Genomic DNA, 25,531 nt, shown 5'->3' with positions numbered 1-25,531 from the left:
TTAAATCATTCTACAATCATTTTTATGATTGTAGAAGACATATTTGAAAAGCAAAGGGAATAAGAGGTTCAATAGGTTTGGTTGTAAGTCTAAACAAGCTAGATTTCCAGGTTTCTTTACACAAAAACGGTGTCAGGATTATTTGGTGAATTGATAAATCATAATTCAGAATACAATTGCAAGAACTAAAAAAACTGCGAGCGTTTTACCCAAATGTCAAGTCATTTCTTTGTATGTCACACAGGAAAATAACATCAACTCAAGTTTTTGTTTTGTAAAGCTGGTTAAATACAAAGGCAATTTATTAGACCATGTGAATGAAAGGAAAATAAAATCATTTCACTGTTGTTTGGTCATGGAATCAATACTCAAGAATAATCCTTGAATTGCAACATTTCTTCCCAAAGGAACCATAAAACTAAGATTGATTTCTCTACTTAACAAAAAGTATTGAAGCACTTTAACTCTCTGTCTGAGCTTGACACTTCTGGGTTGCAGGATGCCATCACTTACATGGTCCTTCTCACTTGCCGTAGACAGAAGTGTGTGAGGGAGGTAAACTGAAGCCTGTGCTATCTTTTACCCCGCGCTGTTAGGATTACAGCTCATTGTGGTGCTGGATGACAAGTGGAGCAGCCCGGAGCAGCGTCGGTCATTGTTCTGCCTGGATTATATTCACACACAACTCACCAAACCTCACGCACGCCTGTTGTTTGCCAGCTTTTATTGCCCCCCATCAATTCAGATTTCTTCGCAAACAAACGCGACAGAAATGGACAAATACGCGCGATAGTGTGTCATCGCTGAAGCTTAGCTGTACTGCATGGTAATCATCCCATTGATATTGATGAATGAAGGGAAAGGCACGTTTAAACAGCTTTGTTGGTTTTTGATGTTTTATCAGTTCAAACTTCTATTCAAAACCTTGTGTTGTCCTGGTTTGTGTTTAGTATAGTCCAATTTTAGTCATGTTTTATACCTCTCACCTGGTATAGTCCTTGATTAACCCTGCTATAGTCCAGGTTTAGTCTTGGTATAGTCCAGGTTTTAGACTTCTCACCTGGTATAGTCCTTGTTTAGTCTTGGTTTAGTCCTGTTTTAGACTTCTCACCTGGTATAGTCCTTGTTTAGTCTTGGTTTAGTCCTGTTTTAGACTTCTCACCTGGTATAGTCCTTGTTTAGTCTTGGTTTAGTCCTGTTTTAGACTTCTCACCTGGTATAGTCCTTGTTTAGTCTTGGTTTAGTCCTGTTTTAGACTTCTCACCTGGTATAGTCCTTGTTTAGTCTTGGTTTAGTCCTGTTTTAGACTTCTCACCTGGTATAGTCCTTGTTTAGTCTTGGTTTAGTCCTGTTTTAGACTTCTCACCTGGTATAGTCCTTGTTTAGTCTTGGTTTAGTCCTGTTTTAGACTTCTCACCTGGTATAGTCCTTGTTTAGTCTTGGTTTAGTCCTGTTTTAGACTTCTCACCTGGTATAGTCCTTGTTTAGCCTTGGTATAGTCCTTGTTTAGTCTTGGTATAGTCCAGGTTTAGTCTTGGTTTAGCCCTGTTTTAGACTTTTCACCTGGTATAGTCCTTGTTTAGTCTTGGTATAGTCCAGGTTTAGTCTTGGTTTAGTTACGTTTTAGACTTCTCACCTGTTATAGTCTTTATTTAATCTTCGTTTAGTCATGTTTTAGGCTTCACACCTGGTATAGTTCTTTTTTTAACCTTGGTTTAGTCACGTTTTAAACTTCTCACCTGGTATAGTCCTTGTTTAGCCTTAGTCTTGTCCTAGTTTAATATGTTTTTTTGGTTCAGTGTTCGTTTTATTCATCAAATCCTTTGTTCTAATATATGTGCAACCCGGGCAATCTAGCTACAGAGACAACCACAGACAAAAAGACACCACTACAACTTCCATCTCGGGCACCTTGGCATGGAACCAGCAGCCTCAGCGGGGAAAGTGCGCGGCTGCATGACACTGAAAACCCTGTAATAATAAACAACACGAGTACAGTGCGTTTGAATGGCCCAGCTTTGCGTGACAAGCGCTTGCTCTAGGCTTGTCGAGGCTTTTATATTCAAACGCACACACCAAAATACACACAAACACGGACTCGAGGCAATGAACCAGATCTAGTCAATAGAAAAAACACACTACGGGTTTAACGTAGAGACTGAGGAGTAATTTTAGACGGCTGACCCCTGCATGTCCTGCGTCTCTGTTTTGCATTAAACTTTCTGACGGAGGAGCTATTTCTATCCGAGGGGAATCAGGGGAGACCCACCCTGCTTGTTTTTCTTGATTTTTTTGTATGAAAGTCGGATGGAAATTGGCTGTATTTTAGCGAAGGAGTTTACCTGGAGACGTAAATCAGCCTCTGAGCCCGACGATACACCCTAGAGAGGGATAAAACGAGACTTAATCGTGTTTATAGCAGCTATTGTCACATGCTTGGAGTCTATTTTTGTCCCTACACTACAAATTCCTCAAGTACATTGGCTGAGATTTAACTTGGCACTTTTGTTGCCACCCTACAACTGTCATAGCAAGACTGCAGTTATGCTTTTAGAATCAGAATCAGAAATGTTCCTATATTCACAAATATAGGAACTTGCTTTGGTGATTCGGCGCAACATACAACGATGAACAATAGTAAAAACAAGATAAATAAAATTACTATTAGATAAAAACAAAAATAGGCTTCGATGTACACAACAATTTACAGTGAAAGTTTTACCAACAAATGTAAACTACTACTTTTCATAATTTGTTACTAAGATGTTGAAGCCAAGCCTATATTTAATGCTAGATAAATGTGCCGTTCTGCTACCTCTTTGTCAAAGCACGTAACCCAAAATTTAGTGATTTAAAAGGCTAATTGAGGCAAAATGGTCCCTAATGTGAGGTGGTGAGTTGCTCATTCATAATGCCACTGGTCTTTTAAAGGCAGCAGCCGTCTCCCGCTGAGGGTCGAATAGCTATGATTAGACTCTATTGACGCCAAAACACTTACGTCGGGCTCGGCACCACTTGCACTGAAGGGTCCAAGTGGCTCGTAATAATACAGTTAGGCCGGTATTAGTTTGGTTATAAAGGTACTTTGGAGGGCAGCGAGTTCTCCTGTACAAGTATGTAAAGCATTGCTGCTAGTCCACTCTGCTAAAGAATATATGAATTATCATTTAAAGAGTACTGAGGTCCTTTGGTACTTAGTTAATGTCCACCAGCATTGATTCAGACAGAAAAGTGGAACTCACGCTGACCGCCTCGAGCACAGCCAATCAGATTAATTATTTAGATGAAGGCAGAGCACAGCTGTCTAATTATTGTCACAAAGTGCTGCTTTTATAATATATTCTTTAGGGAAAAATAAGAAAAAATTCTCAATTACAAAAAAAGGCAGGCACCACAGCTTTATGTTGTGTTTTCTTTCCGTACCCACAAATATTAGTATACATATAATATAAGTTATTACACTACAGAAAGGGCCAGTCTGTAACACTTTATGCATAACATTGATCCAAAATGAAATAATGCAATTTCTCATATTTCTATTTGATTCAAAAGATTGGGACAAAAAACATTGCTGTCACATCCGTCTATTGCTCATAAATGTTTACACATTCTAGTTGCACAGATTTAGTAGTTTCTGTTCTCTTTTGCTTGAACATACTGTGACATTTTACATTTTTTATTGGGTGTAGTGGTGTATCAAAATACTGACTGACTTTGTACTCGTTAGTTTGAAAAGTTGGCTTTAACTGATTCGATCTCATGTAACTAAGTTTCCCCATCGGAGCGCTCGGCGGTCGAACTCTAAATCCCATAGATTGTCTTTGCCTCTGCTGCTGGGGCGTGCTTCCTGTGTGGATCAATCACAGCACTAATGGGCTGGCAGCAGGGCACAAGCAGCACTGGAGCAGGTGTGCTCTGGGCTAATTGAAAAATGACTCAATATGGCGCGTGTGTCTTAGAGTGTGCGTCGCCTCTGTGCATTATGGCCCTTCAAACTGCCCGTGTGCGCTTGTGTGTGTGTGTGTGTGTGTGTGTGTGTGTGCGTGTGTGTCTGCGTGTGTGTGTGTGTGCGCGCTGCAGTCTGATCCACGGACTTCCCTGTGTGGCCCACAGTAAATTGTTTGTATCCGCTCCGGCCTTTCACGCATGAATAATTTGTTTGATTCATAAATATTTGAAGGTACACTGATCATTAATATGCACTGCTTAGTATACACGTTCACATAAACTAAACTCCTGCCAGTCCCAGTTTGAATTATTGCCACAGCCGCCAGTGTTGTGTATCCACGGGCAGACAACACACGTCAAAAATACAAGGGGAAAGGCTCAAGTGAGAGTAGTCTTGGTAACAATGGGACGGATTTCACTTTGCAAATGGCTCTGGAGTTTACAATTAACACGCAGCACAAATCGGACAAGTCTAGCCTCCTGACATTTCTATAGTAATGTAAATTATTTAATGTGTAAATGATCAAACAGTTAGTGGCAAGTTCATCTCTTCATGCTTCCATACAGTTTGTATTAATATTAACATTTGTGACACCTGACGTAGAGAAACATTCTATGCTCTCTGTTTTTATAATATTTTGCAATTGCCTTCGTTTTTACCTGGAACAAGTACCTGGAAAGTAGCATTTTTGTTATAATCTGGAATATTTACACCGCAATGACAAATTACAGATTCATCAAATAAACAAGTGTATGCTGCACGTCTCTCAGATGCTATAGACATTTGAATTCCCGATCTGGATTTGTCATAGTCTTAGTTTTGTCTAGTCATCTTTAGGGTATTTTTTATTTTTATATTTTAAGTTGCACTATGTAACCTTTCCTGTAGTCATACTTTTCCTAAAGTGTTAAAAGTACGACTTAAAGCTAGCAACATTGAGCCGGAAAAATTGCATGTATTTAATCACAGGGTCGTATTGCTTAAAAAGATGTATTTTTACAGTGAGCAGGATTTTCTCTCCACAAATCTGACGCGTAACTTAGCCTGATGGATAGTTCACTTTTAACCTTGCACTACATAAATGGAGAATTACATTACACTACATATTGTTTGGTCCGTTGAAGATGGCAAAGGTTAGTTATAGCACGGTAGAAGATGCAAAACACCAGTCTTAAATGCAGTTCTTCTACATCCCGAGGTCATTCAAGGTCATTGATGGAGTTTCCAAAAAAAAGACAAATGCACCGATCGCTTTTTCGCTGAGGTCCAAAACCCGGCACAGATGCAGCGAGACAGCAGGCCCGCGGCGCCCCAAACTGAGTGGACTTCCTCTGTACCCATCCCACACAGAGAGACGCCCCATCGGTCGCTTGGCTGACCTTCCCCTCTGACAGAACCAGCAGATGTAAAGAGAGAGGGAGGAAGAGAAGGAGGGAAGCTGGGATTGTGCTAACACTTCCACAACTCGCCCAGTCATCCAGTTGACCACATTTAGACACTCAGCATTCAATATTGCCATGTCCACGCCAAGTTTGTGAATTAGGTAGGCGAACTAAACAAAGCGAAACAAAAAAGTGAATGAATGAGGGCTACAACAATTACCGTAGTCATATTTTGACTATACAGACTGTAAAACATGTACAAAAACACCTCATTATTCAAGCAAAATGTCAAAAAAGGATACACAATTACAGATTTATTAATAATACACGTTATTTGTGATTATTGTCTATATAGAAACCTTTTGTTACCGTATTTCAACCTTTAAACGGTGGATAATGTTTTGAAAAGTTTAAAAGTATACAATAGAAATCATCGTTTGACTGGTCGACTACTAAAACAATCGTCAGTTGCAGCCGAAGAACGAGTGAGCTTGCGTTTAGCAGTTGGATGCGATGATAAACTTGAGCGTTTCAGAGCCACGGTAACTATCAAGAGTGGAGTGAAGCCGTTGGTTTTCACAGCTCGTTGGATTAAGTGCAATTTTATGACTTTTACCGCACTAAAGTGGTATAGGCTTGAAGGATTTCTCCCCAGAGGAATTCTTTTATATGTAGAGTTAAGCGTTTTTATGTCCATGCGATGCAATAATGATGGAGTGTAAACAAGCTGGATGCAAAGCCGGGGGCAAAAATGTATACAATATATTTCTTTTGAATAATAGCACTGTAAGATTTCCTTGTATTTGCAGTAAACGTCGTGACGTGGTCCTTAATGTATGTCACAAATCTCCACCACGATTGTGTTATGGATAACTTTATTGTCCGGTGTGTAGAGTCATCAAAGGCGAAAGAAAAGCTGAAATTGTGCAGAAAATAGTTTGATTTCAAGGTGTTGAATGAATGTGCTTGCTATGTTTTTCAAAAGTGACAAAACAGAAGTGAAAAGCTTAATTTCAATTTTTTTTCTTTGTAATTCATTCATGGTCCAATTTTCTGTGGCCAGCTTCATAAAAATCAAATTATTGTGATATAAACAACGATGTTAAAGTGCACTTTTTTGTAGTAACGTTACAAATTGAATTGAAATTACTCATTTTTCCTTCTAAAATTGTCATGATTATTAGTTTATAGTTCTTATAATTATATTGCAACCTAAATTATCACAATTATCGATTAACAGAACGTCACTTTCACGTCCCTATTTTGGCATAATATAGCAATCCCTGATGTTTTCTGTCTAATATTGTTGTCATTTCAAAATACAGTATGGTTTTGTCCAAGAAATCTAAGCTGAAAAATACTCTCTGCACGAATTTAAAGCAAATATTTCACTTTCACACTAACAATTCCGCTGCAAACTCCCACCAAAGCGTGCACATTCTACCAGAACACTGTCGACTGGCTGTGTAGCTGACTCGTTGCTTGTGTTTTGTGCATTCGCAGGTAACATCTCGTGCTCGGTGTAACTGGTTGTGGAGACGGAGCAGCCATGGGCCAGAGGGCTGTGCTTCTGCTCACTGCTCTGCTGCTGCTGCTGGGGACGGGCTCCATCGGCGCGGTCAGCTTCCCCGAGGACACGCCCGCCCTGGATGTGGTGGACACACACTGTAAGCGAGCACACCAGCACAACACACAAGAGGCATACAGTGTTTTTAGGAGGACGTTATCAGCGACTGGGCTGTGAATATGACAATTTTGCATCAGTTTTGCATCAGTGAGAAAGGCTTAGCGCTCTCAAAACTATGAAGTATTTCCATGACGATGGGACTCAGAAAGCACACAAAAGATTACGAGCCTACTCACTGGCAACCTTTTATACAGAAAAGAACCAAGATAGTACTTAATAGAGCAGAAAAAAACTGATCAATCCTTTCTAACTCGCTCTTTGTCTTCTCCTTTTTGCTGCCTACTTCATTCCAGTACTTTAAAATAATCATAAAACTATTAAGCCATCTTTCAACCCAAAATAAAGTTCTCTGTAGTTGTTCCATGTCGACATCTAGTAGCTTTTTTCATGTGATTTATTGTATCTATTCATGTGATTTTGTTTGTACCGACACTAGCTCAAATATTAAGTTTTTGTATTGATGTTGTATTGATTTGTAGATGACACCTTTTTGACAAAATAGCATTTAATTTGAACACCAAACAGTAAAACACAATCAAACAATGCGTCAAATGTAATCACAATAATTGGGGTACAAACTGAAATCACAGTTTGAAACAATTGTCAAAAGGAGGAAGAATATTATTATTATCCACTGTAAATTAGATTACATCGTGCTTCTTTTTATTACATCTTTTTCAAATTGTAATCGCAATCTGTGTGATTGTACCAGCCTAATGTCTAAACACAATTGCTCTTAAGAAAGTATAGATTACAAAATGGCAGTTATCCTCACACGTATTAGACGCAGCATAAACCCTTTGCTAAATGAAAATGCAAATCACTGCACACTATTGTAGCAGGCAGATGAAGTAGAATGGAAATAACACAATTATGACCTTGAAGGGAATGAAAAAGTCAGCAACACAATCCCCTAATATCCCGGGACAGTGAGGGCGCATACTAAACAGGAGGGAACATAGTCTGTATTTAAGTAAAACCACCCATTTGGCATTCAGATAAAGGACGGCGTAATTAAATTTTGTAGTCACTATCTGCAAAGACTTTTTTTTTTTGCCGTTTCTGGTTCTTCAACTTATGATTTCCCGTCGTAATAAAATCAATCCTCTGCCCGGTCAGCGCAAACATTAAGTGGATTTTGAACAACAGAGAGATCCGAAGATGTGCTGACGCGAGCGGCCATTACCTCGAGTCCAAGGCACGCGCATGATTATAAAGAATACAGATATTTCTACTCTGCCATTACCTTAATTGCAGAAGGATTTGTCGGCAAGCGGCATAATTATATCAACTCACAAGGCTGGAGTTGAATGCGCGAGTTGATCTGTGTTTAAGTGCCTGGAGCAGCTTTCATTAGTCCTACTATTACAGCTTGTTTGCATCCCCTGTCGATTCATTTAGTTCTATCTGCGCTAATGCGTTTCAATTTAGGCTCCAAGAACAACGCTATCTGTCCAAAGTAGTGCCAGCGCAGAGGATAGAGTCACGATTTAAAATGTACGCTTTGTTGTTGGTTAAATGGGAGAGAAGACGTGGACAGAAAACCAGGGCGTTTGAACGCACCGGTAATTGTCACTCTGTGTTGTTTTGCATTAATACAAACTACAATGACTCACTGCTTTGTGATATGGCAACACGGCACGAGAGTCGTCAGGTTACTACTTGTTACACTAAGCCTGTGTCAAGTCCACTGCGTATGTGATTCATTATTCTTTTATATTTAAGAGGCAAAAGGGAACACCATAATAAATACTATCATAATACAAATGATGAAAATGTTGCGTAAAATTATTTGAATCGATGCATTTCTGGAAAAAACTATCATGATCATTTTGAAACTAGTTTATACCACTGACACAAAAACTCTTCAATTCCAAATGCGCAGTATTGGTTATAATAAATGGCACAATTAAACAATTTATTAGTTGGTTTGCGTCGATAATGTGTTACAGAAGTTTCTCATTTCTCAATTCTTATTGTTCTATACAAAATTATTGTTTTTTCAATCATATATTGAACAATAAGTCAATATTGTAATTATTGTTACAGTCCTGATTGTGATGATCAATATGCAAGAGCTTTTTGCACTTTGAGTTTTGCACTTTGATCACAATACAATGACACAGAGAATCAGTAGTCAATCAAACAGTAGTATTGGTCCTTTCTGAAATATTGACAACTTTTAGCTATACAGAGATGCTTTGTGGATTTGACATGAACAGTTTGTTGTAAACCTTCAGATAAGAGTAATACGGTGATATTTTTACACTTTTGTGATTCATTAACCCAATTTACTGACAATTAAACCTAAAAAAATCCTTTTAATGCCATTATTTAACACATGTCTGTCAGATGTACAGCATATCATCTGAAAATTGTTATCAATATACTCTTGTTTTCGTCCACCCATACACATCTCCAGAGTTTCCTCATCATAGACTCTTTTTTTGTCCACAGTTTCTCGCCGGTATCCCGTATTCAGAGGCCGGCCCTCTGGAAACGAGTCCCAGCATCGCCTCGACTTTCAGCTCATGACCAAGATCCAGGACACACTGTTCATTGCTGGCAGGTAAATATCACTCGCACGACACCCCCCCCCCCATTCCAACCTCCCCCAGTATCACCCCGCGTCCCTCCTTCAGCGGGTAAACAACGAGATGCGAGGAAGAGCTCTTAGCGTTATTGCCTCAGGTCTTCGAGGGCCGCAGCGTGATGAATACAGCCTCATCGATCCAAGCGAGGCGTTTGTCATCCTGCGCTGACGTTTTGTGTGGGATTTCTTGGCATCTATACATGTCCATGCAGCTGTTTACGGCCACTAGGATTAATCAGACGTGTGCCAATACCGAGGCTGAAAATCATCTCGACACGCGCTGTTAAAAACCCACCCCGCCGAGGCGAGTTCATATTGTCACACGCCGTAAGGTAAACAGTTGATGGAGGTAGAAAACACGTGGCCTCTGTGTGCGTTTTTTCACGGCCTGATAAAACGTTATTGCGTACTTTGTCAGTAATGTGGCCGAGGCTCTGAACATTTGTACGTCGTGTAATTCTGTATGCCGCAACGTCAATCATTCCTGCAATTTTTCCACATTAAATAATGTCTTCTTGTCCTTTGTTTACGTGGGAAACGGCAAATCAATCGCTCAGTTTGGGATCTGTTTTACTCTCAGTTTCAAATCTGATTTATTTATACAGCACTTTTTTTTTTGATGCAAAACAGTTTCCAAAGCACAGCACAGCGCAGAGACAAAATAACAACAAAAACATGTTTGATCTGACAAGTCGCAAAACAATGAAACTAGTTACAGCAAAACCACAAAACAATAAAATAGCAATGGAATTAATTAAAATAATAGGGAAGAATGTAGCATGCTAGCATAAAACTGGTGTGTATACTTGTAAAACTAGTGTCAGCCATTGTTTTATATTATATTCTTGAATAAAAAAGCCATAGTTACATTAGAGCCCGGTAAGCCACCCAAGGCTGGTAATTGAGTGGAAAAGCACCAGGCAAATAAAGAAAAAGACACCCGTGTGTTTTTTATTGTACATTTCATAAATAAACTGATGTCCAAAGTGCAGGGCATAAAAGTAACAATCGTCCATTTGGTTCTTTCCCCTTGTCATAAAATGCAATAAAAGAAAAATTTCCAGGTAAAAAAATACGTACATCGTTTATAATATATTGAAAATGAAACCGGTGGTAAAATTGTTTAAAAAACCTCTTCAGTATCAGGGCAGGCTAATCGAATAAAAGCGCCATATTAGCAGGCTTTAAAACAGAGGAGGGACACACCTCAGCATTAACTATTAACGAGCGCCATGTAAAACCCCACTTTAAAAATTGAAACTATCCCTTTTACTACAAGTAATTAACGGTCTATTAGTAGATGGACATTAATATTCAAACTGTGTGTAAAGCTGCTGTGTCACTGATACCGTGTGTTTTGTGTTGGCAGAGATCAGGTGTACCTCGTCAGTTTGCGAGAGAGCTACAGGAACGAGATCATCCCATATCGGGTAAGATTCAGCCCATCCTACAGAAACGTATGAGCTCCCTCCAGCTCAACACACAAATACACAACTACAGTCAACCTGATTTGTGAATATGATCTATTTTTCCTAAATAAACTGGCTGGAATATGTTTGTGTTTAGTAGTAGTAGTTTTTGTAGTTATCTCATCAAACTGTTATTTCTGTTGTACATCTGAACTTTTAACATACATTTTTAACTAAATAAAGGTAAAAATGTGGCGACTGAATGCTTCTAGATAGAGAATATTTAAGAATAATGCGTATTATTGGTGTAAATTACAAGTGGTTGATTATTTTTTGACGTTTTGATAATGCCACCATCATTGTGATAATAAGATCCTTTTGGTCCAAGTGTTATAGGTTGTAAACACACTTACACACATACATACACCATAACTGGGATTTAACTGAGACTAAATAAGGACTAATCTCAAAAGCTTTATAAGGATTAAACTTGAGCTCAAACCAGGACCAAACCACAACAAATGTCAAGTTTACATTGACAACAAAACCAATTCCAAACGGGCACAATCTGTGAAAAGTTGTATTTGTCCCTTTAAGATTCAGGCTCAGAACGGCTTGTCTTTTTCGGGCCCCGTGCCGAATAAACAGGGGCCATCCATCACAACAGTGGTGGACAGCTTGTAAAATGAGACCCTAGCCCAAGTGGAAACTCGACTGTATGCTCGTGACAGAAGTGTATGTCTAAATATTGTGGCGTTGTGTTGTTTTGCAGAAGCTAACATGGCGGTCGGGACAATCGGACAGAAACATGTGTGCAGTGAGAGGGAAACACAGGGTATGTATGGAAATCTGCATATTAGGTATTTAAGCCATATCAATGCGGAAAAACTACATCTGTGCAAGACGATATCAATGTTGTTAGAAAGCTGAACCCTCCTTTACTGTATTTTCATCTACAGGAGCATTTGTCTATCTTCATACCTTAAGAGTAGTTTAAAACGTACCTAATATAATATACACGACTTCTGTTATTTTTGTTTGTAGGACGAGTGTCACAACTTCATCAAAGTCCTTGTCCCTCGAAATGACGACTTGGTTTTCATCTGCGGCACCAACGGCTTCAACCCAATGTGCCGTTACTACAGGGTCAGTATCCATTGCGTTGTTTTAATTGATTTTTATTATATCTCCCTAATACACTTCCAAAAAAACCTCAAAACGTATTAGTTGAAGTTGAATTCTCAGGCAAACGTGAAATCTCTTTAAAACCAATTGTAAAACTGCAATAACATCACTTTATACCTTTATTTGAAAACACAAACTGCATTTCATTGTCAGCTTTTTTGTAATATTTCTTTCCATTCACGATATGATCCACATTTTGACATGTCGCCCGCCTCTACTCGCATCACAACCTCATGTAAACCTCTTTGTTCCACTTTCGCTTTAAACGCGCTTGACACGAGCAAATCCGCGCTGAAGTCGCCGAGCGCTCGTTGTTCGTTTCCGTGTCTCTTGTTGTGTCTTACCGTGTGGGTGCTTGTTGCAGCTGGATAACCTTGAATTTGACGGGGAGGAGATCAATGGCTTGGCGCGCTGCCCGTTCGACTCCAAGCAAACCAATGTAGCCCTATTTGCCGGTAAGGGTCAGGCAAAACCCACTAACCCACGCCCACACACCACACACACAAACACTAGTTCTAGTTTGAGAGCGTCTAATGTGTTCCAATCCGCGCTCTCATTATCTCCTCTGTGTCTATGTCATGCTAAAACAAAGCTTGCAGCGATAACAACTCACCCAATTAGGCCCTTGTCAGAGAAGAGGAAAAAGCAATGAGCAGAAGTAGTATTGTGCAATCTGGGGGATGTGTAACATGCAACACCATTAAGGGTTTGTTCAATTTGAAGTGTATTATACTTAATTCTGGTGGTAGACCTTGTTTCATGCTGGTCTGATCCAGTTTTAGGCCTGTTTTGAGGGCGGTAATCCCGGTTTAGTCTTGAGTGGGCCTGATTTAATCCTGGATGTTGTCGCGCATTCACCACAGCAACATTGGGACTAAACTAGGGTGATTGGAGGTCCCTATTTACACGGGGCAGTCCCAGTTTTGAGCTCTGTGTCCCATGTCCCAGCAGATGTATCCAAAACACAAGGTTACTTAACGTAACCCCGGTTCTTTGACAACAGAGTGAGGTGTAAAACATGTCCCAGTTGGCCCAGTTTTGACCACTTTGAGACCTTCCAACAGTAAAGAAGGAAATATATTGGTGTTTCTTTCTAGCCAAACTAGAGAAAATCTGGCTTTGACACGAAAGATGCACTAATTTCATTACTTCCCATAGCACCGTGTGTGTCAAAGTTTTTAAATTAGAAAATCTGGTCACTAGAATAAACCAGGACTAAACCCGAAACGAAACCCGGATTAAATCAGGACTGAGCAAGGACTAGAACGAGGTCAGACCGAGTTCACGTCGGGACTAAGCTGGGCCCAATTTAGGACGCAGTGTGAACGCAGTCAAAGTCACACGATCCTAAACATTTCAAACTCGATGATGATACTATGGAAAAGTCTTGCTACTCGAAACCAATTTTGATACCACAATGATACTAAACAAACATTTAAGGGTGTAATTTCCAAGAAAATATATTTGTTTTGGTCCCATTTTTCGGTAATCATGACCATTTTAGTCACCGAAACCTACTACAAATCATTATTAAGCCTGCTTATAGTCAAATTGTAATGGATCTCTTTGGTTTATTTCAGAGGGAAAGCTGTATTCTGCCACAGTAGCGGACTTCCAGGCGAGTGATTCTGTCATCTATCGGAGTATGGGTGATGGATCTGCACTGAGGACCATTAAATACGACTCCAAATGGCTCAAAGGTAAAGCCACCTCATCAGTCTCAATCATTCCCCCCCCCCTCACCTCGCTTCCCGGCAATCACACAACACGCCTGCCACTCCACTTCAGATGCCGCGAAAAGGATAGACGGAGTCGCAAACTTTTCAACACAACTTAACAGCGTAACTTTTTAGGCACATGGCAACGCTCTGAATCAGTGATGATGCAGTTTTCAAGGTGTGGAGCTCAAACAAGTCAAAAATAAATATGGGTAAACAAGATTCTGCAAACGGAAATGTCTGAACCTACGTTAATTCTAGTTCATTCTCAATCAGAAAACCTTTGTTCCTTACATTCAGTTTAAATTTAAAGGTGCATTGTGTAACATTTCTGCGTACACAAAGATGCTAATGCTTTGTCTGGATTTGGAATGTTCCACAGTATAGTGTTAGTGTATATAATATTTACTGTATTCATCTAGCAGTTCATTATGGGTGTTTTTATTGATCAAAAACTTGAATTGTTGCTGAGCAGAGGCGCCTCTCCGCAGATCTGACCTTTAACTTGGCCTTGTAACTAGGGTTGGGCGATATTGACAAAAAGTAATATGTCAACACTTTTTGGGAGTATTCTGATGTATTCAGGCGATATTATGTTAATCAGTGTTGGGGAAGTTACTTTGAAAAGGTAATTAGTACTAGTATATTTTAAACATAAGTTATATTACTGGGGAGGACATTTGTAATATTGTATAAATTGATCAAATGTGTGGCTATTATGTTTTATTATTGCCATTTAAACAATGAGTTGTTTAAACTGTCTCACATGACACAGAATCGTAATCAGAATAGAAATCTCTAACATCTGCATAACAACCGCTCGGCTACAGCGCTGCTCATCAGGTTTTCACCTGCAGCACAAGTCATGCCTGTGGGTTTGTCACTTTCAACACATTCAACCTGTTCCTTATTCACATCGCAGAGGATTGTTGTTGGTGTCACACGTAACTCACAAGAGTATTTTGTTAGTAACCAATTAAATTGCAAGTATTTTCCCAGTGATGCATTACACTACTAACTGTACTTAAAATTGTAATAGTTAAGTCAGTGTAAGTGCAGAAATACACCATATGCCCCTATTTGAAAATCACTTCATTTTTAAAGATTTTTTATTAATTATCTCTTTTTATAGCTTTCTTATTCTAAACGATGTACTCGATTTTCACATTTAGCATTTCTTAAAAACTCAATTCACAATATTATAAAAAAAATGTGGATATATTGCCAACTTTTTATGCAGTACTATGGAACATTCCAGACAAAGCAATGAAGACAAGCAAGTTGCAAACCGTTCCCTAAAAAGTGCACTTTTAAAATAGCCTATTATAGTCGTTCATCTTGGTGTACGTTAAACTTTTTCCACCAATCCAGTATCTTAACCGCACGTCACATGTCCACCATCATTCATCGGGCCAATGGGACGACTTCAAACTTGTCCAAAACTTGTCGTGGCTTTCGCTCATGAGTTAGGGCCTGAAACGCGGAGGGAGAATGAGCCGACGGGCCCCTCCTAAACCTCTCCATGAACAGCCTATGATAAATGGCGCTTTGTATCAAGTCTGCACCGGTTGTCAGAGCTGTTTTTGGCAAGTTAAAACATTCCCCTTTCCCTTCTCCCGTTTGCCAAGCTCCAAAGGGGATACGGCCCGGCTCTCTCCCAGGCAATCTAGGTCACCCCTCGTCATATGCAGCCTGTACAAATCCCTGAAATATTCAACATGCTTCAGTGTGCTTCTGCTGCTGGTGGTGGTGACGCTGCACAAATACACTTCTCATCTGTCTCTCTCTCACTCCCTTTTCTACCCCCCCTTCTTCTCTTTTTCCTTCCAGAGCCCCATTTCCTGCACGCAGCAGAATATGGGAATTATGTGTACTTTTTCTACCGCGAGATTGCAGTGGAGCACAGCAATCTGGGCAAGGTAAGACCACAAACACCTCACATTAAGAACTGTGGCGGATCTCAAAGTGTGGAGCCGGTAAACCCAGTGAACATCACTGAGTTGTCCTGGTGTAAACCTGCTTCTGGCCTGGTTGGTTGTTGGTTCAGTCCAGGGTTAATGCTCCTTGTTTAGTCCAAATCGAGCCTTCTACTTCCTTTTGGTTCAGTTACAGGTTTAAGCCGAATTGTGACAACTTTGGTTCTGATTTAGATTTAGCGTAGTTACTTAGTCGTGATTTACTCCTGATTTTGGTCTGAATTTGGTTTTTAGTCCTGGTGTAGTCAGGATTTATCATCATTTTTCCTTGTTTCAGGTTTAGTCCTAATTTTGGCATGGCATATTTCTTAGTCCTGATTTGTCTGGTCCAGTCTTTAGTCCTGTTGTAGTCCTGGTTTATTTTGGATTGAGGTAATTTTTAGTCCTGTGTCGTTATGGTTTAGTCGTATTTTAGGCCTGGCATAGTTTTTACTCCTGATTTAGTCCTGGTTTTGGTCTGGCCCAGTCATTAGTTCTGGTTTAGTCCTGGTTTATTTTGGTTTTTGGTCCTTTTTTGCCCCATTGTTGTTATAGTTTAGTCATAATTTTAAGCTTGGCATAGTTCTTTGTCCTGTTTTTGGTCTGGCATAGTTCTTAGTCCTGGTTTAGTCTTAGCTGCGTTACATTCAATTTTAAATCCCAGTCCCATATAGAGATGGCTAATCCTGCTGCAGACCTGGTTGAGTCGCGGTCTCAACCTGCCCTTTGCGTCCCGGCTTTGTCCTGGTTTTTACAATGGCCATTTATGGTCCATTAGCAATAATATTGAAAGCCAAATATTTTCTCAGAAGAGGTTTATGGTGTGAAAATCACAGTTTCAGCAGCCATTGCATATTCTGTGTGGATGCAAGGGACGGTGGCCAGAAAAACGGCTTGTAGTCAGTGTTTGGCACGGAGCAGCCCGAGTCCTTTTTGTTTGGGTGATGACAGGATGTACTGGAAATTTCAACAGCGAGCGTTTCCTGTGAATGTTCTGCTTAAGCACTAAAACCATTACACCCATGGAGAGGATTTGTCTCCAGGAGATTGCACGCTTTGGTCTCACACATTAGGCCCAAAATTGTATTTTTTGTATGTAGTTGAAGGATCTGTTCTTGCTGGAAGAGACACTACACTGGCATTTGACGTGGTGCATAAATATTTTCTTAACAGCAACAAAACCTGTTTTTCTAGAGCTGTCAAATGTTCTTGTTTTGTTTCGAGGGCATTCAGATTGTCAGCGTTGTTTTCATGCAGAGTATTTCCATTGTCTTAATACCATAAAGTTAACCATAAATCAAATAATTGTTTCTTGTTGACTATAAAAGATAATTGTGGTTGCGTTTTGATCATTTTAATCATTATCTGGACTTTATAACTCATCCCAAAAGACCTTTTATAACAAAGACAGCAGCTTTATTCATTAAAAATGTCTGATTTTCTCCATTAATATACTTTATTTGTAAATAGTCTCTCTCTAGAAGACTTCACCCACCACATTTCAACCTTTATTTGGTTGATAACGTATTTAAAAAGTCTCAATTTGCAATAAAAATAATGGTTTGAACAGTCGTAAAATGTATCCCTGACTAGTTTATTATTAAAATATTATTAAATATAATTATTTCAGCATAATTATCTGATTCCAACCATCTATTCTTGTTTGGTTACAGATACAATTACAATTAGGCAACAGGATATACTACTATAAACAGCATTAAAACATCATCCCATATTTGAGTTTGGCTTCATTGTTGACTGCGCTTCGTCCTAAAACAGGAAGTCCTCCATCAGCAACCAGCGCATAAATATTTCAGCTCTACTAATGCTGGGGTGACACCTGGCCTCTGACGGAGGTTTGCATTGGTAAATTATTCAAAATGTCTGAGCCAACTGCGTTTATGCACCCGCCGTAATGCGCCGCATGCACACAGCGCTGCATTGAGCATTTTTGAATGTTTGTGCTCCAGTTCGGCCCAACACTTTTTAAGCACAACGCTGAAGATGGCCGTGTTAAGTCGTCTGTGCATCTCAGCCGGGCGCCATACATTATTGAAGAAGCTGAAGTGTTTTAGTGGCTCTCTCAATGTGACGTTCACGACCGAATTGGATTTTCTTTTTTTTTTAGCCTGATGCCATTGATGAAATCTTTTGTTTTATTTTTAGCAGTTTTACTCAGAGATACAATGAACAAATATACTTTTTTTAACGAGGCAAGACTGGTTTGGTATATAAGTAGTAGTCTGGTTCTGTATTATCTAAGGATTGATCTGTTTTAATTTCAGTCTTTGTCTTTCCTCAGTGATTAGTTCTTATAAAATGAAACAATTGAAGACTTTTTAAGGCTGGTTTGGTCCTGTTTTGTTTTTTTCCTGGTTTAGTTGGGATGTAGACCTGGTTTGGACTTGTTCTAGTCCCAGTTCAGTCTTGGGTTTAGTCCCGCTTTAGTTACATCTTCAATCTGTGCGTATGTGTTTGTAAATGTGCTAAATACATTTAATCTTAAGGCGCATCGACACTTCTCCTGATTTGGTTTGGATTGGAGCCTGTTTTTAGTCTTGATTATAGACTTGCTTTTGTCCCGGTTCGGTCCTGGTCTAATCCAGTTCAGTCGTGGGTTTAGTCACTGTTATAAGTCCCAATTTGGATGTTGTTGATGTGCAAAGGTCAACGCACCCTCAGTGTCAGTTTAGTCAGTTTTTTTGTACATGTTTAAACGGGAACGCGGTGCAAAATGAGCCCGTGTGTTTTAGTGTTCCTCTCTCCCTAAACTCTCCTCCCCCCGTGTTCTCCCGCAGGTCGTGTACTCGCGAGTCGCCCGGATCTGTAAGAACGACGTCGGCGGGTCACAGAGAGTTTTGGAGAAGCACTGGACGTCATTCGTGAAAGCCCGGCTCAACTGCTCGGTCCCGGGAGAGTCCTTCTTCTACTTCGACGTCCTCCAGTCCATCACTGACATCATCGACATTAACGGAGTCCCATCTGTGGTCGCCGTCTTCACCACTCAGATGAACAGGTTAGTGTGAAGAATGGTATGTTATGGGTTGGTAATAAGACAAATTGGACCAATTTATCCAGAGACATTTGGGGGGATCAAGATGAATTGGAAATTATCTTTTCTAAGGGGATAAATAGGTTAGCTTTGGTTATACTAAAAGGTAATATCTTAAATTGTCAGTGTGGCTGCTACTTTAGACATGTAGTTAAATTGCATTTTTAGTCTGACTCATCAAATCTTGATTTTATGTCTTATTGTTGTTGATTTAACTTGTTGCAATTGTCCGTTCTCATTTGTTTAAGTTATTATTCAGCATTTAAGTCGTTTAATTGGGAACTATATCTGTCTTTTCTGCAGATGTTGCTGTTTTATAAGGAACGTTTCACAAAACAGCATCATATTTTGCTCTACAATACAATGGTGTGACGATAAAAATGCCTGTAATTGAACAAATAAAAGATAAATAAGTTTATACTGTGGATACATTTCAGGCAAATCAGTAACATTTTCAAGCAGCATGGATCTTTGGCCTGAAAACTTAGCACAACGTAATAAGTGCAAGTTAGCAATTCTCTGTTTAACTAAACTATATTAAGTATCTAACGTGTATTTGATGTGTTTTCTAACAGTATACCAGGCTCCGCGGTCTGTGCCTTCTCGATGGCCGACATCGAGAAAGTTTTCTTGGGACGATTCAAAGAACAGAAGACGCCTGATTCTGTTTGGACCGCGTTCCCAGACGATAAACTCCCTAAACCACGGTACGGGTTCGTTCAAAATGCAGGAATATTTACAGCAATGATCTTGAGCACTTGTTTGTACCTGGCATTTAAATCTAAGCTTGTTATGATGTTTTCTGCGAATTTATCCAAGCCATAAAACCCCGAAGCAATTACCTGGCGAGGGGAACAGAGAAAGTGATCCGATATAACGCCGCGCGACGCTTGAGCAGTAATTGCCCAAGTCGGTGCTAATTGAGTAATTTTGGACACGCCATTAAATTTGACCCCTGCTAAAAAGACAATACGATCTCCAACCTCGCTGTCTTGTCTCGTCGAAATCATTTTTTTTAAAGTGAAACTGTTTAGTAGCTATGACCCAACACATACACATGCCCCATCTGCTATGACTGAATAATTAATGGGGAATAATTAAGCATGTTACATATTTAACCTGTTTACAATCATTAGCATGTATTTTTTTTGTAGTTTGTTCCATCCAAATGACAAAGTCCAACCTTATTACCGCTGTAAATCATTGATGTGGCATAACAGGGCGGCGTATGTATAATTTATGTCCAAAAAGAGGCAACGACCTTTGTGTGATCCTGAAAGGCACCTGCTCCCCTCCGCACACTTTCCATCCGTCTCAATGCACGCAATTATGACGGCTCCCCGGAGTGCGATCATGCGGGCCGACCTTTGAACTTTGAACCCTCTGTGTTTAGGCCCGGCTGCTGTGTGGGTCACGGTCCAGCCGCGTCCCTCAAGAGCTCGGTGGAGTTCCCCGACGAAACGCTGCAGTTCATCAAGTCGCACCCGCTCATGGACGGGGCCGTGCCGTCCATCCGCGACGAGCCCTGGTTCACCAAGACCAGAGTCCGGTACGGCAACAGACTCAAACAAGTTCTATCTTAAGTTCTATTTTAAGTTTAAAGGGGATATGTTATGCTAAATCAGCTTTAATGAGCTTATAACCGTGTTGCAAAGGTGTTTCCTCATCATTAGTTTACTGAAAGTTGTATTTTGATTCCAGCGTGTTTGAACTAACCCTGTACTGTCCTGCAACTGAGGCTCTAGTGCTCAGAAAGTTCCTGTTTTCACCTACCCCTGCACACATTCTTGTACTTAGTTGTGATTATTTGAAATCGCCATACTCCAAGTGACACATGTAGAGTTTGAAAATATTGTTACTTTAAATAATGATCAGAATGAAGAGCTTATCTGTTCTGCGATTTTGAACAGGAAGTGAATAGACCTGTTCTGCCGTTTTTGATCAATATTGCAGTTTTCAATGGCCTGAATGTAAAATAAGGATCAAATTATATCATTGTTCAATACTAATTACCTGGAAAAAAAAAGTATTTTATGCCCCCTTTAAAAATACATTGTACTTAATCATTAGAAAAGAAAGAAAGAAAAGAAGATGATTTATTGTACGTGAATTTATTGTACGTGAAGGTAGTATTGATAGCCGCATTAAGCATTAAACAATGTAGAAGTAGTAGGGCCTTCTTAGTAGAAGTATACAGGGTTACTAGTACTTCTTACTTCTACTTTAGTAGCATTTAGGAAAGTTGTAGTTTGTAGGGCTGTAGTCGACTAAGAATGTTCTTGGTTGACTAAAGGCATCCCCTGTCAATTGATTACGCGACCAAAAACAAAGGGAGTTGAGCTCATGATTCAGTACCAAATCGTCAGCTAACTAACTAATACACCATCAACCGATTAATCGACTAAAGGACCTATAGCCTTGTTCGATATGATGATTTGTCCTTGTTTCAAATGCACAAATCAACACGCTCTAATATGTTTACATGTATTAACTGCATCAATCCTCTCAACATGTATTTCTCCAGGTACAGAATGACTGCGCTGGCTGTGGACAATGAGGCTGGACCTTTCAAGAACTACACCGTGGTCTTCATCGGGTCCGAGTCCGGGATCTTGCTCAAAGTCCTGGCCAGGACCTCCTCCTCGTCTCTGAATGACAGCATTCTGTTGGAGGAGATGGACGTCTTCAACAAGGCCAAGTAAGGACAAGACCCAAAATGTTTAATATAATATTTGATTTAATCCCAGGCACAAGTCTATAGTTGTTAATATAAACTCCATCCATCTATGACCTCTGCAGCAGTAAATGGAGGTCAAAAGATTAAGTGCATGAATGGTTTAATGGGAGCTTTGGGCCCCGTTGTGTTAAAAGGTTTTAAATTGTTGCTGACAAAATGCACTGCCACCTCACAATTGATTCAATCTACCGAGACCGCAACAGTAGACAGTATTATCAGTGTTATCAGATGAGGCTCTGATCAGGTTTCGTCCCTTTCTGTTCCCAGGTGCCTGTCGGGCCGCGAGGACGACAAACGCGTGCTGTCTCTGCACTTGGACAAAGACGCTCACAGCCTTTACGTGGCCTTCTCCAGCTGCGTCATCCGCCTGCCCCTCAGCCGCTGCGAAAGGCACTCGCACTGTCAAAAGTAAGAGTCGACACATCGCATGCTATTGCTGCTACTTGGGGCTTCTTATTTGGAGTATTATGGCTAGTTTTGTAGGGCTGTAACTAAAGCATTCTTGGTTGACAAAAGGCATGCCCTGTGCATTGATTAGTTTACTGAAAGAGAATGATGTGTGGCACTGGATAAAGCTCTCAACTCGACTAATAAAAGTAGTGTTTGACCTCATCGATTTAAGGCCTGCAGTCCTATTGTTAAGGCTCTGTTCAGTCCTGGGATAGTCCTGGATTATTTCTGGTTTATAAAGTAGTACCACTAGTTCCATCCTTGCCTAAGGGAGTTATTTAACCAATTCAAAACTATATGTTGTAGTTTTAATATGTGTGTGGCTTCTTTGGCGTAGTTCTGGTTTGTCATAGTACAACTAGTTCCATCTTGTTCTGAAGTTAACAATTAATTAGCCTGTGAACTATGGAAGACCTTTTTAAGTGTTCTTGTGTGTCACTAGAGTCTATCACTAGTCCAATCTTGGGCGTCGGATGTTAATCTTTAGCCTGTGAATATCTTTTACGGTCTATGAAATATTAAACCAACCTCTAACCAATTGTTTGTTTGGGTGAAAATAGGGCATGCATTGCTTCAAGGGATCCATATTGTGGGTGGAAGGCGAGTGGTGCCTGCGAGAGGATCCCGCCTGGTGTTGCGTAAGTCTAAACGCTTTATTGTGCAAATTATTAAAACTGTATGAAATATCCTTCCACTAACTGTTCCTGTCTGCGTCGTCTTTAGAAGTGGCTTCGAGCAAGACGTTGAACTTGGAATCACAGCTGGTTTGGGAGACTGTCAAGGTAAAAAATCTCATCTCCATACTGCCATACATCTGACAAAACAACCAGAATTTATTACAGAAAACTGCTCACAAAAACATGCAAACACAAAGCCATATTGCACTCTTTAATTGACCCCTTTTTGACAACTTTCCTCACACACTGACTGACCATAACATTCTGACCACCAAACCAAAGATGACCAATTCATGCTTTTATATTGAGTGGTTGTAATGTTATGGCCCATCAGTGTGAGCCTATTGCAGAATTAACATTACAAACAGTACATGGCCCTTTGTTTAACTAATGCCACAATACAGGACATGTACAGATAAATCATGCTCAGCTGGTGAAAATGTGAGAGGAATTTTGGTTCAATTTAAATCTATAGCTGAAGAAAATGCATAAGTACATTTGCTTTTTTTAAACTGCAGTCCCTTTATTGACACCCGCTGAACATGACTGCAGCTGAACCTCATATTGATCAGACCCAGAGCTAGCTAAAGGACACCGCGAAGGAGTGCTATTTGTCGTTATCGCTAAAGAAAATAAACTGCACTCGAGCGGTGGCTTATAGATTCTTAGCTTCTGAATGCCCTTAATGTTGATTGCTTTGTCCTTTGAATTCTTTTAGCGTTTTTGGGCACTACTTCTACGCCAGATTACAAATCATTTGGCGATCCTACCTCTGGTTAGTTTGTTTTTTTACTCAAACGGTTCATGTCACCTTGAGTTCAGCCTCTCCAAAACCTAGTCTCACCACCGCCTCCACTGTCATTCCTGATGTCATCCCTTGAATGCTAATCGTCACATCGTTTCATTATCATTGTCTCAATTCACCTCCAAAACAATTCACAGCACATCTTTCTCTCCGGGAAAAAATATGAAGAAAAAAAATAACTTACTTTGTTTTGTTTTATCACTCCCTTCATGCATGACCGAGCACCATCCCAATCATCTTCTCTGTTGTGTACCAACTCCTTACTTTTCTCCCCTCAAAAACAATCAGTGTATTTCTATTGGACTGCCACAGCTAAAGAATAATTGTTCAAAGTTAAAGACTAACAACAAAAGTGACTTGCTGTTGCCACTAACCCCAACAAAAATAACATGTCTTGCTCAAGTGTGTTAACCCTTTGTTTGTCACCACAGACATGGAGTTGTCACCCATGCCCGCCACAGAGCAGCCCCGCGGAGGGCGTATTGTGCCCTCCATAGCCATGCCCACTCAGGTCCCCAGCTCTGTGCCCAGGCCAGAGCTGTACGACCCGGGTTCTGTGCAGCAGGACGACCCCTCCGAAACTTTAGGCTCAAAGGGGCAAGAGGGTAAGGCCCGTAGACCAGCAGCTAAAGCGCTTTCCACAAGAGCTCCTCTACTAGGAAGCTCTATTAGATTATACAGATCAATGCACCTAATGGCAGTTTATATTTTGTGGTGTTTTATGTTTTATTCTAATATTGCTGTTGTTTGGCATGAACCATGTTGCTCCCCAATTGTATTTATTACAAAAAATTACATAACATAACTATTACGAAAAGAGTTTATCAAAATCCTGTAACATTTGGAGCAAGATAAAAGGTAGTTATGATACACATAAAAAGTGAAGTATTATTGTATAATCTGTCATGCAACAGCAATATTTTTTCACATTTTATTTATCTAGTTTATCTGATATTTATTTCACTTGTGCATTTTACTTTTTATTACTTTGATCGCATCCTAAAACCTCTTACTCTTGATAAGCATCTAGTGCAATTGTAGTTTCTTTCTTTTGCTAATCATTAAGCCTTTCAGCTACTTTGCTTTCACGCTTTTTCTTTTGTTTACCTTCTGGCTGCCGGTGTAGATCTTTCAACTTCACTTGTAGTAACAATTCACCTGTGGGCTGGTTAATCATTGTCCGGGCCTGATGTCTCTATAGTGGCTGTGCGGGAATGACTAACTCTTTCAATGTCTGTGGTTACTAACAAACTCTCTCCAAGACAAACCGTGCCAATCTTCTCCCTAACAGCTTCTTGATCGATTGGGCTTTCTGGCCTAAGACAAGGCTACACTTCTAAATGCATGGCAAAAATACAATCAGGCTTTCTGGACTAACACAGCACTTCTTATAGATGCTGAACGGATGTGGGTACCTAACAGCTTCCAACACCATTTGTTTTTCATGGACTGATATGTATGAGGTTTTGTTGAGAACGTCATGCATGATTATGTCTTCACAAAAATGCACATTTCAGCTGGTGATAGAGAGGCCTTTTCGATGGTTCACCCGCTGCAGAGCGTTAACGTAGTGATACATTTTTGTTACAGGGATATGGGACATCCAAGCAGGGGACACTAACCAGATGGTGCACATGAATATCCTGATCACCTGTGTGTTCGCTGCCTTCCTGGTCGGGGCGCTCTTGGCCGGATTCTTTGTCTTTTGTTACCGAGATTCATTTCTTCGAAAGCCAAGACAGATTCACAAGGACCAAGAGTCTGCTCCCTCCAGCTCCGACTCCACCGGGAGCTTTGTCAAACTCAATGGACTGTTCGACAGCCCTGTTAAGGTACAGTTCTCATTATAACACCCTCCTTTCATCAAAGTCACTATTATTAATGTGTTTAGGTGAAGGTTTTGGAATGAGTTTTAACGCTGCCTTTTTTATT

The 25,531-nt window shown here is 40.1% G+C and overlaps 1 protein-coding gene across 5 annotated transcripts in view; it reads left to right on the top strand.

Annotated features, from left to right (window-relative positions):
* sema6d (semaphorin 6D) overlaps positions 1-25,531 on the top strand; it is a 32,178-nt gene that overhangs the window by 3,734 nt on the left and 2,913 nt on the right. For 2 of the 5 annotated variants that reach the window (XM_072465480.1, XM_072465479.1), the window contains exons 2-19: positions 6,835-6,998; positions 9,476-9,587; positions 10,981-11,041; positions 11,793-11,855; positions 12,065-12,166; positions 12,570-12,660; positions 13,786-13,905; positions 15,754-15,842; positions 18,677-18,894; positions 19,506-19,637; positions 20,324-20,479; positions 21,455-21,628; positions 21,935-22,075; positions 22,678-22,755; positions 22,841-22,899; positions 23,513-23,569; positions 24,031-24,204; positions 25,190-25,431. In XM_072465480.1, the coding sequence (XP_072321581.1) occupies positions 6,881-6,998; positions 9,476-9,587; positions 10,981-11,041; positions 11,793-11,855; positions 12,065-12,166; positions 12,570-12,660; positions 13,786-13,905; positions 15,754-15,842; positions 18,677-18,894; positions 19,506-19,637; positions 20,324-20,479; positions 21,455-21,628; positions 21,935-22,075; positions 22,678-22,755; positions 22,841-22,899; positions 23,513-23,569; positions 24,031-24,204; positions 25,190-25,431 (2,187 nt within the window). In that variant the 5' untranslated portion in view covers positions 6,835-6,880. The remainder of the gene's footprint in view (positions 1-6,834; positions 6,999-9,475; positions 9,588-10,980; positions 11,042-11,792; positions 11,856-12,064; positions 12,167-12,569; positions 12,661-13,785; positions 13,906-15,753; positions 15,843-18,676; positions 18,895-19,505; positions 19,638-20,323; positions 20,480-21,454; positions 21,629-21,934; positions 22,076-22,677; positions 22,756-22,840; positions 22,900-23,512; positions 23,570-24,030; positions 24,205-25,189; positions 25,432-25,531) is intronic. The other 3 variants (XM_072465481.1, XM_072465482.1, XM_072465483.1) reach the window with 3 other exon arrangements.

The sequence above is a fragment of the Eucyclogobius newberryi genome, unplaced genomic scaffold, assembly GCF_026437365.1.
Source record: "Eucyclogobius newberryi isolate DKJ021-1_F unplaced genomic scaffold, fEucNew1.0.hap1 SCAF_5, whole genome shotgun sequence".
Classification (NCBI taxonomy): domain Eukaryota; kingdom Metazoa; phylum Chordata; class Actinopteri; order Gobiiformes; family Gobiidae; genus Eucyclogobius; species Eucyclogobius newberryi.
Note: the sequence above shows the minus strand (reverse complement) of the source record. Positions and strands in the feature narration are given on the sequence as shown.